The sequence below is a fragment of the Penaeus chinensis genome, chromosome 10 (assembly GCF_019202785.1).
Source record: "Penaeus chinensis breed Huanghai No. 1 chromosome 10, ASM1920278v2, whole genome shotgun sequence".
NCBI lineage: Eukaryota > Metazoa > Arthropoda > Malacostraca > Decapoda > Penaeidae > Penaeus > Penaeus chinensis.
The window spans coordinates 26,563,401-26,580,900 of record NC_061828.1 but is presented as its reverse complement, the minus strand read 5'-3'; the positions used below and the strand labels follow the sequence as shown (position 1 = coordinate 26,580,900).

General features: G+C 41.0%; 1 protein-coding gene across 3 annotated transcripts in view; it reads right to left on the bottom strand.

Annotated features, from left to right (window-relative positions):
• LOC125029642 (signal recognition particle receptor subunit alpha homolog) overlaps positions 1-8,210 on the bottom strand; it is a 16,372-nt gene extending 8,162 nt beyond the window's left edge. For 2 of the 3 annotated variants that reach the window (XM_047619643.1, XM_047619645.1), the window contains exons 1-4: positions 8,042-8,210; positions 2,835-3,032; positions 2,536-2,716; positions 292-327 (exon numbers count right to left, since the gene is read on the bottom strand). In XM_047619643.1, coding sequence (XP_047475599.1) covers positions 292-327; positions 2,536-2,716; positions 2,835-3,032; positions 8,042-8,167 — 541 coding nt within the window. In that variant the 5' untranslated portion in view covers positions 8,168-8,210. The remainder of the gene's footprint in view (positions 1-291; positions 328-2,535; positions 2,717-2,834; positions 3,033-8,041) is intronic. The other variant, XM_047619646.1, reaches the window with a different exon arrangement.
• Positions 8,211-17,500: the final 9,290 nt, after the last annotated feature.

Sequence of the window (17,500 nt, the reverse complement as noted above, 5' to 3'; positions counted from 1 at the left end):
AAAATGATGCATATGTAAAGTATGCATAAATATCATACTATTCATTCATTCAATGATGACATTTTCTACAGCCTGAAATAAAAATTTGGTCATATTGTATTTCATATCAACAATAATTAATTTGTATAAATTTCTAAAGTAGTTCTTACACTGAAATTAATAAAGAGAGAAAAAAGTGTGCTATGATAACTTCATCATTTGACTCTTCATATATGTATGTAAGTGGCCACACGCATGCTAATACCATAAGTGTACATGTATTAAAACAGCAAAATATTAAATAGTACTTACTATTGTTATTACATTCCTTGTTCTTTTTCCCTTTACCTGTAACAAACAAGCATATTAAGCTTCCCATCACCACTTGCAGACTACAAGCTCATGTCAGAAAGTAGTGCTAGAAAGATGAACCACAACCTTTTAATTAACAGAACCCACCAGACTCCACCTCATTTGTGAGATTTGCGAGATTTGTGTGTGTAAAATAAACATTTATTATCTATATGAAAAAGGGAGGGAAGGAAGGGGGAAGAGAGGTAGAGCAGTGGAGGGAGGGAGGGAGGGAGGGAGGGAGGGAGGGAGGGAGGGAGGGAGGGAGGGAGGGAGGGAGGGAGGGAGGGAGGGAGGGAGGGAGGGAGGGAGGGAGGGAGGGAGGGAGGGAGGGAGGGAGGGAGGGAGGGAGGGAGAGGAGGGTGGGCGTAAGGGAGGGAGAGAGGGAGGGAGAGAGGGAGGGAGAGAGGGAGAGGGAGGAGGAGAAGAAGGAGAAGGAGAAGGAAAAGGAGGAAAAGGAGGAAAAGGGAGGGAGAGAGGGAGGGAGAGAGGGAGGAGAAGGAGAAGGAGAAGGAGAAGGAGAAGGAGAAGGAGACGGAGAAGGAGAAGGAGAAGGAGAAGGAGAAGGAGAAGGAGAAGGAGAAGAAGAAGAAGGAGAAGGAGAAGGAGAAGGAGAAGGAGAGAAGGAGAAGGAGAAGGAGAAGGAGAAGAAGGAGAAGGAGAAGAAGGAGAAGGAGAAGAAGAAGGAGGAGAAGGAGAAGAGAAGAAGGAGGAGAAGAGAGAAGGAGGAGAAGGAGGAGAAGGAGAAGAAGGAGAAGAAGGAGAAGAAGGAGAAGAAGGAGAAGAAGAAGAAGAAGGAGAAGAAGAAGAAGAAGGAGAAAGAGAAGGAGAAAGAGAAGGAGAAAGAGAAGAAGAAGGAGAAGGAGAAGGAGAAGAAGGAGAAGAAGGAGAAGGAGGAGAAGAAGGCGAAGGCGAAGGAGAAGGAGAAAGAGAAGGAGAAGAAGAAGGAGAAGTAGAAGAAGAAGAAGGAGGAGAAGGAGAAGGAGAAGGAGAAAGAGAAAGAGAAGGAGAAGGAAAAGGAGAAGAAGGAGGAGAACGAGAAGGAGAAGGAGAAGGAGAAGGAGAAGGAGAAGAAGAAGAAGAAGAAGAAGAAGAAGAAGGAGAAGAAGGAGAAGAAGAAGAAGGAGAAGAAGAAGGAGAAGAAGAAGGAGAAGAAGAAGGAGAAGAAGAAGGAGAAGAAGAAGGAGAAGAAGGAGAAGAAGAGAAGAAGGAGAAGAAGAAGAAGAAGAAGAAGAAGAAGAAGAAGAAGAAGAAGAAGAAGAAGAAGAAGAAGAAGAAGAAGAAGAAGAAGAAGAAGAAGAAGAAGAAGAAGAAGAGGAAGAAGAGAAGAAGAAGAAGAAGAAGAAGAAGAAGAAGAGAAGAAGAAGAAGAAGAAGAAGAAGAAGAAGAAGAAGAAGAAGAAGAAGGAGAGGAGAAGGAGAAGAAGGAGAAGGGGATGACAATCAGGTTGAGGAATGGGATGGGAAAGGAGAGAGCGTTATTTCTCAGTATTATAAGCAAGGAGTTGCCAGTCTAAACAAACTCATCACAGACCCTAAACAAACTAATTATGCATATAAAAAATAATAAGTAATTAAAAACTATTAATTCTGTAACATTAAAAGACACTGTTACCATTTTATTTCAGATAAAAAATAGAGAATCTATCATGATCCCATTCAAATAAAAGAACCCCCAACCTAGAAATATTTCTTGTGGAAATTTTCTGCTTTTAGGGATTAATTTCATGTTTATGTTTGTATTTTGGCATTTTCATTCATGACTGCAGTACACCTCAGATTTTAATCTTTTTTAGTTTGAATAATCATAAGTACATTTCCTAGCAATTTTATGTAAACAAAATATCTATCTATCTATCTATCTATCTATCAATTAATAATAATATGTATATTTTTAACAATCACTGACTCTCCTATAGGTAATTTCCTGGTCCTTATTTTTGGGATACATCTCAAACTAACAAATTTTGCTTTTTAACCATACTGAAAGCAGATTGATCCTTTAAAAAACCAACACCTGTTTTATCAAAAGCAAAGTATTCTATCTGTCAATATATTACTACACTCCACTGCTACAAACACAACATAAAACTGATACTAACGACTGGCAATTGTTATAATCAGCACTCCCTCAGGCCCTCAACCAACAGACTTGAAGACGACCCTGGAATCCATTCCTTTGCATCACTCAACCCCTAGGCCTTACCCTCCTTCTTCTTCGAGGCCTTCTTTGGTTCGTCCCGCTGCTTGATCATGGATGAAACCGTCTTGTGGGCCTTGCTGGACTCTTGGAAGGACCGCGGTTTGCGGTGCTCCGCTTTAATCATCCTTGCTTCGTCTTCTGCTTGACGGAGAATTTTTCCATATTCTTTGGAAAATTCAAAACTCTGGAACAGGCAAGTTTTGATTAACTAAACTCAGAAGAAGAACCAATTAAGCTATCCATGTCTATAAGCTCATTTAGCTATATATACATGGTAAAACAAAGAATTTATAAAATCTCACCTGATAGTATTGTCCTTCCTTTAGCTGGTCCCTGAAACGGTCCCTAAACTCTCTCTGAATATCAGAAAGAAACTTGTCAACATATGAGAGCTGTAATATTTTCTGATACACAGCAACAAAGAGTAAATCAAACTCATTGTCCATGTGTTGCTTTAGGGCTAAGTTTCCATGATCATAGTAGCCACCTCCTCCTCGTTCCTGCAAACAGATGAAAAACCATATACTATATATAAAAAAACAGTCCTACTTAAAAACATAAGTGTCAAAAGAAAAGAAGTAAAAGTACTAAGAAAACTTATGGAAAATGTATACCATGTAATATCAGTAAATTTTCAACTTTATTTTTTTTTGCTGGGGGGATAGAAAGTCACAACCTACACACATACACACACACACACACACACACACACACACACACACACACACACACACACACACACACACACACACACACACACACACACACACACACACTGTCAACAATACATAGCAAGACCAGATGGCGCACTTCACACCTCCATCCAAGCTGCTGCCCTTCTCCTTGGGCAGGATGCAGGTGCTGCCTGGCTTTCTCTTTTCACACAGGAATAAACATCCGCCCTCGAAGGGAACATCCGCATAAAAGGGCACGTGCGTAAGACGAAGAGACAGGGAGACACGGCAGACAGACCAAGCCACACACGGTCCAGCTCCACCACCTTGTCCTCCACCCGGGGACACGGGGGTCTCATATCTATCTTCAGAAATAAACCAGCAAGCTAAGACCCCTTTCATTGACCGCCCAAGACCATCTCTCTTACGCTCACCTATGATGGCAGCAGTGATCAAGAGCCTCACAACGCCGATGGTAATTCACCTACCACAACGCTCCTCGCTGACTCCTGTTGCCGATCCACGCTATCTGCCCACAAGCTACTCCTGTCGAAGGGCCTCCTCGCCGCTTTTAACGCCCAGCCATCGCTACCAAGTCTTCTTCGATTGTGCCTACCTGTACCATGTCTATCCTTCTACTTTGTGCTGACCTCTCACGTCTGTGCTACCCTCCTGACGAAGTCGCTGACGATATGTTCCCGCACTCTACGCCGTTACACTCGCCAATCCGGCTCATCTACCTCGCCAAGTCTTCACGAACCCTCGTCAGCACAACCATGGGGCCGCCATTCTACTCAGCACTATCAATACTTCCTAGCTACTATGAAAAGTAAGTGTACCTATTAGTTCCAGATTAACTACTGTCCTCCCTATACCCACCCACACCTTACATACGAGTTGCTTTCTTTCAAATTCAAGTACACGCCACTCAACAAACACAAACTACTAACTATATTTTACATAACTTCTCGCTGTCAACAATTGTTTTTTTTTTTTAACACAACAAACGAAATCACACACTGTGATCAAACCTAAGTGACATACACCACACCCCATTCCCCTTCCCTAACCATGTTTTAATTGCTATGATATTTTTCTTTTATTGGTGTTTTATCTAATGTTTATTATTGTTGCCCTTACATTGCAGTCCATTATATCTAATTTTCTCCTAAAACAAATAACTATGTATTGATATGTTCGGTTTTTCCCCATTATGTTATTCATATTTACCGCTACGATTTTCGTTGTAATATTATTGTTTTCACCTGCATATTGTACCCTACTAGTAAGTGCTTCATTACTACTTCCTCTATGAATGTGTGTATATTGTTCTGTCTTTCACAACACCTGTATTTTCTTATACTTCCCATGCTAATCGTTCGTTTTTCACACATAGTTTTAAGATACATGTCGACTACCTGCCTTAGGCCCAAACCCACCTACCTGCCCACTCTACACGGAATTCACTCTAGGATTATGAATTTTACTAAGTGCCATCCCTAGAACTTATAACTGAACCCAAATCGCTTTCATGACGTCCTCTCAAAGTTCGATATCTTATCCTCATCTAAGCTAGAATTTATGCTTCTTTAGTTTAAGGAATTGGTGAATATGTAACCTGTATCTGACTGATGGCAGTCTCTTCTGTTGCAAATAACCATAGCGCCGGTAATGCACTACAGACACCATACTTCATATAGGCTTTCATAGTTATTATCACCGCAATTCAATTTTAAGCCTGGCTCATGGCCGTAAACAAATGAATCCTGCGACAGCTGCACCGAGAAGTTACTTACGCTCATACGATTGAAGCACCCAAGACGCGCAGTTAGATTATTACCGCAAGTTGATTTTATGCCCGGCTCATAGCCATACACAATGGAATCCTGCACCCGCCACACACTTACGCTCATATGATTGAAGCGACAAAAAGCGCACTGTTAGAATTAAATTCAAGCCCAGCTGCCTACGTATTCGAAGTATATATACTTGCCTATTTAGCCCAAGGATATGGAATTCTTGTCCAATTATTTTTTCTCTCTTTACTATGATGGTACTCTACTGAACTCACTAATCCTAACAAATCCAAGTCATTAACACCCACTTACTTGACATGTTACCCTTCTTGTGACACATTGTTCTTATTATGCCCCTTTCATTGACTGCCCAAGACCATCTCTCTTACCCTTACATCTAGTGGCTTGTGGTGGTCTCTAAGCTCACACACATACACATACACACACACATATAAATACATATATATACATATATATATATATATTCATATATATACACATACATACACATATATATACCAATACAAATATATATATAAATGTATATATACATAATATATATATAAATATGTATACATACAAGTATATAATCTATATTTATATATGTATATATGTATATATGTACATATATATGCATATGTATATATGTGTATATATACATATATATAACATATGTATACACATATGTACATATACACATATAAACATGTATATAATACATATATATATACACATATATATAAACATACATATATACACATACATACATACATACATATAGAAACATACATATATATACATAAATATGTATATATACATATTATATACATATATGTACATACATGTATATATACTAAGTATATATTATATATATATGCATATGTATATACATGTGTGTAAATATTTATGTATATATGTATATATACATATATATAAATACATATATATATATATATATATATATATGTATACATATATAAGTATGTGTATATATATGTATACATCATACATACATACACATGCATATATTTATATACCAATATATTTACATAAACATACAAATATATTTACATATATATACATACAGTTATAAATATACACATACATATATACAGACAGTTACAAATATACACTTACATATAAACAGACATATATTTACATATATAATCATACATACATATACAGACTTATTTACATATATATATATATATATATATATATACACACTTAAATACATACATACATATATATTTGCATACATATATACATGTACTTATACATATATATACATACACATATATATACATATATATATATACATACACATATATATACATACATATATATACATATATATACATACATACACATACATACATATATGCAAAAATATACATACCTATAAATACATACATACAAAGAAATACAATACACATCCACAAATAAATATACACACATATAAATATACATATAACATATATACACATATACAGACATACATATATACATATATATACATATACACATACATACAAACAGAATATATATACATATATACATATATATACTTATATACATATAATATATATACATATATACATACAATATATATACATATATACATACAATATATATACATATAATATATATACATATATACATACAATATATATACATATAATATATATACATATATACATACAATATATATACATATAATATATATACATATATACATATATTATATATACATATATATAATATATATACATATATACATATAATATATATACATATATACATACATATATACATATATACATATAATATATATACATATAATATATATATACATATATACATACATATCTACATATAATTTATATACATATATACATACATATATACATATAATATACCTACATATATACACATAACACATATATACAGATAATATACATACATATATACATATAATACATATATACATACAATATATATACATATATACATACATACATATATACAATATATATACATATATACATATATATATATATAATACATATATACATATAATATATACATATATATATATAATACATATATACATATAATATATACATATATATAATACATATATATATATATATATAATACATACATATATATATATATATATATATATATATCTTAGTGAAACATAAGCGGTAACATGGTCCACTTTCTGGACATAATTCTCTCAACAATTTGTTTCTTGTTGCTAAAAGAATTAAGCCATAATAACTGTGCCAGAATGCCTTTTTTTCGATTAAGCACTTTAGTAGGTAATACAGATTCAGAAATCAGCAATAAAAAATAAATTATTACATGGTCACAAAAAACTGTGAAGACTGCCTCTGTGCAAATTTTTCAAAGGATTTAGCAAAGTGATATTCCGGAGCCATTGCAGGAGGCCAAGAGTAAGACCCAGCACCCATGCCAAACGCAAAGGGAATTCTATGGTTTTGGATTCCGGTCTTTAACAAAATTATATTCCGCTCCCAGACTGCTTTTGTTTTGATCCTAAAACAGTCCATTTCAAGCATTAATGTTATATTAGTCTTAATTTCATATTCGAGTACCTTTGTTTGATGTGAACAGCTGTTTTGATCATATGTAGTGGTAGTGAAATATTATCAACACAAATTATATGGAACTAGGATATCATCACTCATATATAATGAGCGGTTATAGAATTGAAACTATCTTCCTTGTATACTTTATTGCCCTCATTAGTTACAAAGCATATTAGGAAAATCTCGGAAATCAAATTGATACCAACCAGGCCTCATATTTCGACCTCTCAGCCACCTGATTACTGACCAAATTTCCCTATTTTCCACGAGGCCTGCAAGTTTCTCAACTGAAACACAGTGAAACTGTACATTCTGTACGTAAATCAATACGACAGCTGACAAAAAGTTCGCCACCTGACAGAAGTTGCGTAGTGTATGTCGCAACTTTCACTTACGCCTAATACTTTCCACAAATAATTACCTGCAGCACAACATTCCTGATGAGGGCATTGATGGCATCGATGGACGTCTTCAGTTGCTGGGCGGCATCCTGAAAATACCATAGCACCAGGCCGCCCTTGGTAATAACAGCGAAAAAGTCCAACATCCTGCTGTTTCTTGTCTTTGACGTCAACTGAGTTTGTTTTGGTGTTGTTGTCGCGTCAGACCTTCGACTTGCTGCTGACTTTTATCTTGTCTACATCTGTCTTCATCCCATATATTTAGAGGAATTAAAGTTTTTGTTGCATTTTATTTTAGTAGCCTTTTAATGTTACCCAGCTATTTGATAGATATTGCATTAGCAACACCGGAAAAGAAATGGTTTCTGAAAAGATTTCCAGATTTTCTTGTGAAAAAATGTACATTTTGAGGTCAACAAAATGAAAATTTTACATTCATTGATAATTTAAGTGTTATCATAAGTTTTTTGTTTTATTTCACAAACATATAGAGTATATAGACACACACACACACACACACACACGCACACTCACACGCACGCACGCACGCACGCACGTACACACACACACACACACACACACACACACACACACACACACACACTCACTCACTCACTCACACACACATACACAATTGTTTAAAAGCTGAGGGTATGTGGTCATAATGTCTTAACCCACAGAGCCGAGCCTTTTTGTTTCTGAACTCTATGTAATTATTTGTGAACCACACACTTGAACAATGATTCGTGTGTGTGCTGCATAGCAGTTCTCTATTCGTTAGATAGAGATAAGTGTTCCCATTACTTTTCTACACATACCATCTATGTGTACGTTAAAAAAAAAAAAAAAAAAAAAAAAAAAAAAAAAAAAACATGTTGATTCACATAAACTCCTAAGTTTTTAACAACAGTACTTGGTATTACACGACTTCCATTAAATTCTATAACACTTCTTCCTGAAATTGAGAAATACAGTGTCGTGAACCGATAAACATACACTGACTTCTCTTTTCGCTCAGCAATAGGGCCATTTTTTTGAGAGTATAAATTTGGAGTCAGTAAGAGATTCTCTTGTCTTTCGATTAATTACGTGATATATTCGGTATTTCCAGACTGATGTAACTGAGTGTCATCTGCATAATGAACTTCAAAACGACCTGATAAACTCTTAAATAAATCATTTTCATAAATGAAGAACAGAATCGGGCCTAGCACGGATCCCTGAGGAACACCAGAGGAAATATTTCTTTGAGAAGACACGAAGTTCTTGGTCTTCCTGACTGATCTGTTCGTAAGATAATCTCGGAACCAGAGTGGATATACGTTTAGTTTCATACATTTCTTACACTGGTTTACACTGTCAAGAGCTTTAGAAAGGTCTAGAAGTAAAGGAAGTGACATTTTCTTCCTGCCCTATTCCTATAGATTTTCTCGATTATTTTGAGAAAAACAATTTCTGTAGAAAGCATTTGTCGATATCCATGCTGACTATCGGCCAAGTCTGTTTTGACTCTAAAAAACGTTAGCTGATTGGCTGCAATTTCCATTAACACGTTTTTGAAGATATTGGCAGCAAAGAGATAGGACGATAGATATTTACATCCTCGATGTCATTAGCATTGAGTAGGGGAATGACGTGAGGAATTTTCCATCAGTTATGAAATATGTTGATAACAATAGAATCGTTTACAAAAATCATGATATAAAATGCAGTAACTAAATCGAATCTCTTATTAATCGGAATTTGTTTGAAAAAAAATATAGTTAAAATGAGTGTTGCAGTCTACAGGATCAAGTGTAAAACTATTGGGACTGTTACTGAAGTGTAGATTCTTTCGTCAGTAGCTTCAGTAACATCTTAGTTCAGAATTGCTTGTGACTTTTCGTAAGCATGTTTAAAGGCATTTGCAAAAAAAAAAAAAAAAAAAAAAAAAAATATATATATATATATATATATATATATATATATATATATTTTGCTCTCTCCCGTAAGCTATCGCCACCATGTATGTGTTTTATATTACTCTTGACGTCAGGAACTATTTTCTAAGCTGGCCCCTAGGTTTCATAGCAAGTTTGATATCATCGGTTATCCACGGGACTGAAGACCGGCTTATTTTCCTTATGATTAATGCAATAGTTGTCCATACATTTCAGGGAAGTACTAGTTTTTTTTTCTCTCTCTTTTTTCTACTTGACCATCAACATCGTCAGTTTGAAAAATACTGTTAAGAGTAGGAACTTCATTTATTAGTGATTCACTTAAGTCAGTTTAGCTATGGTTCTTGAGGCACCAAAACATGTGAAACACTGGTTGTATTTTCGGTTTGCTTATATGGTAATGAGTAGGAATATCTTTAGAGTGTAATGGTGTTATATCAGTCACAAGCTCATGATCTACCACCGGCCTGGGGACTACTTCTGGACTGGTAATAATGTCTGCTTTATTAGCAATCGTGAGGTCTAAAATAATTGCAAAGCTAGAGGTTCTCCTAGTTGGTCTATGACTAGACATTTACTATAGACTCACTTATTCTTGGAAGGAGCCATGTTTCAGTCATGCATAGAATATCAACATATCTTTCACTGACTAGTATTTCTGGTCCCTCCTTGTGATAGAGTGATTGGGTATTTATATGTACAATGTTTATGAGGTCATTATTCAATGCAGGATTATCCGTAAGCACTGTCCATTCCGCCAAATTCCTCTTCACTATAATAGCTACTTTTGTGACCATTCAGTTGACAGGATACACACCTGACTTTATAGTCGCATCTGTAATCTAAGTACCCATGACGATGGCTGCTTGACTGTTACTCCTAAATTCACGCAAATGTTTATTCACCATAACTTTAACATTTGATACGTTATTACTATGTTCTTGGTTCTTACTGGAGCAGTTAATTCCTCATGTTAGCGTACAGACCATGCTTCTTCCTGTTTTGCCAGGAATCTTTTACTATGCGAAACATCTCTGTTAGTATTTCGATTGATGGTATTTTGGGAAGGCATATGATTCTTTGCATAATTCCAGTTATCAGCAAATCCAAAACATTTACACTGCTTGCTAATCGTTGGCAATAATCTAACCACACCAAACCTACTTCGAACAGTTGCATTATCAGCATTGTAGTACATTTCATCTACATGAAGATTACCAAGTTTGAAGTTTAGCCGAATCTATATTATTCTATTCCCATCATTTGTCCTCCATTCTTTTAATTTGACATAAAATTGGTCTATTTTGTCAGTAAGATAATCTAAGATCGGGGTTGGCACCAGCTCACATACAAATGTTTCCATTCCATCATTCTTATTCTTCAAATCCAAAATTAAGGATCCTAATTCATCAAAGATAACATCAGAACTTATATCATCTATTAAATCGTGGATCCCACAGTAGACGATGCATATTGCAGGAGTCCAATCCAACCTTTCGTTGACTCAGCATCTCAAAAGGTCCACGGCTGCTCCCTGGATGGTTCTGATGGAGCAGTCTTTCCCAAGACCCATAGCATTACGCCATTGAGATTCGTATGGCCGAGGAGCAGGGTTTTCTCAGGAGCTGGGGGGGGGGGGGGGTAGCGGCAGTGCTCAGTCCTCCTTCAGAGATTTGTTCTTCCAGTGTTGACACACGATCGTTGAGCCTGGGAGAGAGACAGGGATAGAGAGAGAGAAAAGGGTGGGCGAAGGAAAAGAGAGAGACTAAGATCCATTATCTTATACTTATCTGAAAAGAAAATGTAAGCATGAATTCATTTTTGTTTTTCTTTAATTGGATTTATCTATTTTATATATTTAAAAAAAAGAAAAACTTAGTTGCCTTTTGCCTTAGCAAAAAGCGACGCCTGTTACTCATAAATGAACCCTTCTTAGTTTATTTTCTGCAGCACATGAAACGCCTAAAGCCCAAATAAGAATCACAAATAAAAAAAATAATAAAGAGACGGGTGATTTTACAATTCCTAAATATAAACTTCAATTTCTAATTGGTAAAGTAAATGCGTCGATGCATCGGACGGACTCAACACCAGGACTCGCCAAGGAAGGACCTTACCGGAAAAGGCGTTCGACGGGGCGCAGCAGGTGGCGCTAAGCTGAACAAAGCGAAGAAGGTTACCATGATCCCTCGATCGTGGATTTTTTGCCGGGGTGACTTAAAGAGATTTTTTTAAAGAGATATACCAGACCCGCCCCCCGGCAAATTCAACCTCGACGCTTACGCGATACCGCGCCGCTTCGGTGTCCACCACTCGTTGCTGCCGCGATGCTCATTGCTTACTTGCAATTAGCTTCGTGCCCTGTAGCCTATTCTTTCCTTTATGGAATTTCGGCATTAGGATAACTCTCTGTGCACCTTCTGGTGAACTGGACCCAATCTTCAAGCTCGTGCTCGAACGTTGGCAGACCTTTACCTCCCGCAAGAGAGGGTGTGTCTAGGGGGCCTTAGCGTGCCTGCCTTACGGTGCACAGAGAGTTGCCAATCTTTATGCTAGGGACTGGTATGGCAGACCATCTGATGACTGCCACTCTAGATATTTCGTTTAGGAATGATAGGCAGGTAGGCGCCCCTCCCTTTGTCAGGCCCTCAGCCTGGTTCTGTCGAAATAGCTGCTGCTAGATAGAACCGAACTCACGTCCTGCCACTGTAACAGCCTAGAAAGTTAGCTTCTCCTTCTCACTGTGGTGAATCAGCCTTTGGGTGGCTGTTTCTGAGGGTTGAAGAAACTTCCTTGAAAGGCGCTGGACTCCTCTTCCATCACTGAGGTGAAACAACCTTTGGGTGGCTGTTTCAGAGGGAAGAGGAATTCACAAGGACACAGGTCCTTTCCTTCCTCACTGAGGGGAAACAACCTTTATGTGGTTGCTTCAGAGGGATGAAAGGAACCAGCTGGCAAAAGGACAAAACCCCCCCTTCCCTCACTGAGGTGAAACAGCCTTTGGATGGCTGCTTCAGAGGGATGAAAGGAACTGCCTGGCAAAAGTGCAAAACCTCCCTTCCGTCACTGAGGTGAAACAGCCTTTGGATGGCTGTTTCAGAGGGAAGGGGGAACTACTTTGAAAAGACACAGGTCCTTTCCTTCCTCACTGAGGTGAAACAACCTTTGGGTGGTTGCTTCAGAGGGATGAAAGGAACTGCCTGGCAAAAGTGCAAAACCTCCCTTCCCTCACTGAGGTGAATCAGCCTTTGGGTGGCTGTCTCAGAGGGAAGGAGGAATCCCTTCGAAAAGACACAGGTCCTTTCCTTCCTCACTGAGGTGAAACAACCTTTGGGTGGTTGCTTCAGGGGAATGAAAGGAACTGTCTGGCAAGAACGCAAAACCTCCCTTCCCTCACTGAGGTGAAACAGCCTTTGGACGGCTGTTTCAGAGGGAAGGGGGAACTACTTTGAAAAGACACAGGTCCTTTCCTTCCTCACTGAGGTGAAACAACCTTTGGGTGGTTGCTTCAGAGGGATGAAAGGAACTGCCTGGCAAAAGTGCAAAACCTCCCTTCCCTCACTGAGGTGAATCAGCCTTTGGGTGGCTGTCTCAGAGGGAAGGAGGAATCCCTTCGAAAAGACACAGGTCCTTTCCTTCCTCACTGAGGTGAAACAACCTTTGGGTGGTTGCTTCAAAGGGATGAAAGGAATTGCCTGGCAAAAGTGCAAAACCTCCCTTCCCTCACTGAGGTGAGGCAGCCTTTGGGTGGCTGTTTCAAAGGGAAGGGGGAACTACTTTGAAAAGACACAGGTCCTTTCCTTCCTCACTGAGGTGAAACAACCTTTGGGTGGTTGCTTCAGGAGAACGAAAGGAACTGCCTGGCAAGAACGCAAAACCTCCCTTCCCTCACTGAGGTGAAACAGCCTTTGGGTGGCTGTTTCAAAGGGAAGGGGGAACTACTTTGAAAAGACACAGGTCCTTTCCTTCCTCACTGAGGTGAAACAGCCTTTGGGTGGTTGCTTCAGAGGGATGAAAGGAACTGCCTGGTAAAAGTGCAAGACTCCTCTTCCCTCACTGCGTTGAAGCAACCTTTGGGTGGTTGCTTCAGAGGGCTGAGCAAAAGGGCTCCAAACAATGATGTCTCGTTGGTGGAAGGGCATCCCCTCTGGTCTCTCCCCAGGGGTTTACACCTACCCATGCGTTTGCCGTGCGTGGCAGCCTTGTGCGTTGTGGAGACGGGAGTCCTGAAGGTTGAGCGATGCCGTGAACGAGAACGCCCTGCGGCTAGCAACACGCCTCTTTGGTCCTCTATTCCAGCAAGAGAGGCGGCTGGTCTCCCCCGGGAGGCTAGGGTCAAGCAGTCATGCCGCCATTGGCACTCACAATGGTCCGTGAGCGCCGTCACAATGGCTATTGGCTGCGTATATCCTCTCATCACTCCTGTTGCTGTTAGACACTGGTTCTGACACTCAGCTTCCCCTTGTTGGACTCCTTGGTGGGTGGGGGCGTGAGAAGATGAAGCACTGACCACTCAAACAAACACCCCCCACAGACTGATAAAAATGTTGACGAACCGCGCAAGGCCCAAACCACGGCAGTCACCATGAAGCCATATGTGCTTTCTGGTGGCAAAAGAAAACCCCATGCACAGGATGACACTGTCACGCCTGCTGCTAAGGTGGACAAGACCGAAGCCAATGGGTCTGTCCACCGAATAGTCAAACATCTTGACTCGCGAGCTGGCCTCTCTAGGCCAACAGCTAAGCTAGGGAGGCCCCTGAGTTCTCAGATGGCCTCCCCGATTGAGAGGGGAGAGCAGGATGAACCAGCCGTATCAGCTGCTGCCCCCACAAACAAGCCCGAAAGCCGAAAGGGCGGGCCGAAGCGTCCGAGGCCGGAGATCGACTCTGATGAAGAGTCGGGACCCCCTAAACGCTTCACCCAGTACAAAGTGCCAGCTAAACCCGAAGGCTTCGACAATGCCTACCAATTGGTCAGAGCATTGGAGTTGCAGCGGAAAATCCGGCTGCCGATCCGGGTCACCCGAAATCAAGGCATGATCATAATGCCCAAAGATCAAGCTACCCTGAATTTCCTCCGGGAAACGAAGGAGCTAGCCGATGGGAGGAAAGTGAGTCTTTCCCCACTGATTCCGGAGGAAAAGAGAACCAAGATGGTGCTACTTGGCTTCTCAGTCTCATACGATGTGGAGCTGATCGCTTCACACCCGAATGTCGAAGGGGAAGACTCCAACCAGGCAAGTCCTGGTGACCATGAAAGGTGCCCCAACCACTACCCTTGATCTGGGTAACTGGGGCACCTACAACCTTCGAACGTATGTACCAGAACCACTTCGGTGTTTCAAGTGCCAGAAATACGATCACCACCAGGCTAACTGTACAGCCAAGCCTAAATGTGGTGTCTGTAGCAAGGCACACAGCACAGAGGTATGCCTTAAGGCATACAAAGAGGAAAAGAGGGACACAACAGCCAAATATCCCAACTGTGCCAAGAAGCATCACGCCTGGAGCCTGACTTGCTCTGCCAGGAAAGAGGCGGCCCTCAGGCGACAAGAGGTTGCTCAAAAGCGACCAGACTTTGTTCCCGCCCCCCCCCCCTTCCGGCACCCACGTCTGGGGAAGGAACAAAAGCGAAAAGGCCTCCCGACCTCCTATGAGGAAGGAAGCCGCCCCCCAGCCGACACCGGATGTCTCCAATAAAAAGGAGTTTCCGACAATGCCAAAGGTACAGACAAAGAAACTAAAGAAAAAAGGTTCTAAGAGCACCACAAAAACCTCCCCAACAAATGATTATCTCCTCTTTGACGAGGACGATATGACTCTCCTGTTGACTGCTGTTGTCTCAGCAGTAGCAACATCCCTGGGGAGGTCGAGTGAGTAGGCCGAGAAGGCAGTTTCGGTCGCCATGACGGCAATGACCCAGACTGTCGCAGCCCTGAAGGGAAGAAAGCTGGATAGAGCAAAACCAGCCCCACCCTCACCCCAGGACGAGACTCTCCTCCCCACTCCAAACCAGGCCATGCCTTCACAGGCAGAGCCAAAACAGGCTGAATCTGTGCAGCCAGAGCCAGATCAGGCTGACCTTGCCCAGGCAAGGCCAGCCAAGAAAGAGCCTGAGAGAAAAGCCAAACCAACCAAAGTCAGAGCTACCAAAGGCTCTCCACCTCCTAGTGGACCCAAGGATAGCCTGACAACAGACGAGGAGCCCTCAACCAGCGAGGCCCTCGCAATGGAGTTATCAGACTCCGACGATGTCTCTGATGTAACTATCACTGAGTAACATCATGGCACACCATCTAAGCATCCTACAGTGGAACATCAATAGCTTCTCTGCAAAGAACGCCTTTCTCCAAGCAGTAGTGCGATCAAGGAACATTGACATTGTCATGCTCCAGGAGACATTAACAGTGGACACTGTTCGCTTCTCAGGGTATCATGTCTTCACACTGCCACGAACACCTGGCAAGAGAGGCTTGATCACCCTTGTGAGAGCAACAATCCCCTGCTCCGCAATAGCCGATGCATCGCACTGTGGAGACGATGTTGAATCCCTTGCCGTCGAGGTTCACCTGGCCCCTCAAACTGCACAACGTGTACAGCCGGCCAGGCTGTAGAAGCTTAGACATCAGCCAGGTCTGTGCTTCTGCTGCACACGACCGAGTGATCATAGGGGGAGACTTCAATGCACACCACCCCATCCTGGCTCCCTGCCGGGCACCGGATGCGGCCGGCTATCATATAGCTGACGTGCTAGAGACATTCCCAGAGATCGCTCTCCTCAACACCCAAGAGCCAACGCATGTCAGAGGAGGGGTCCTAGACCTCACCCTGGCCACTGCGACTCTGGTGGGGAGGATTGGCTGGCGTGTCAATGAGACCGTCACAAGTGACCATTACGGCACTATAACTACCCTCATGGATGCTGACCCAGCCGAAATCCTAAGACCGAATCCAAGATGGAAAACAGACAAGGCGAACTGGCAGGCGTTTCAAAACGCCTTGGCCCTCTGTCTGAGATGCAATGATCCCCCACAAAGCGAAAATGTGGAAGTGCTCGAAGCTAGCCTGCTAAACGCCATTAATGAAGCAGCCTCACAGACCATACCCAAAACTCGGCCTGGGTCCAGAAGTCACAAAGACGCCTGGTACTTCAATGACAAGATCAGGGAGGTCAACCACAGGGTGAACATGTGCCGAAAACTATTCCGAAGGCAAAGAACCCCTGACAACTTATCCCTCCTAAGGGAGGCTGTCACGGATGCCAAGGAAAATGCCAACAGAGTCAGGCAGGAAAAGTGGCAGGAATGGTGTGAGTCCTTCGACCACCAAACCACCCTTTCAGAGCTGTGGCAACGGGTCAAGCAAGCTACCATTCGCTCAGCCCCGAAGTGCACCCATCACGACCCCCAAGCAGAGGCTAACAGACTGGCGCACGAGTTCTCTGCGAGAACGAGCAGCAACAGTCTGCCAGCCGACCTGAGGGCAAGACAAGAGCGTCTACAGCCAGACAGACATGCTCAGATCAGAGAAAGAGCAG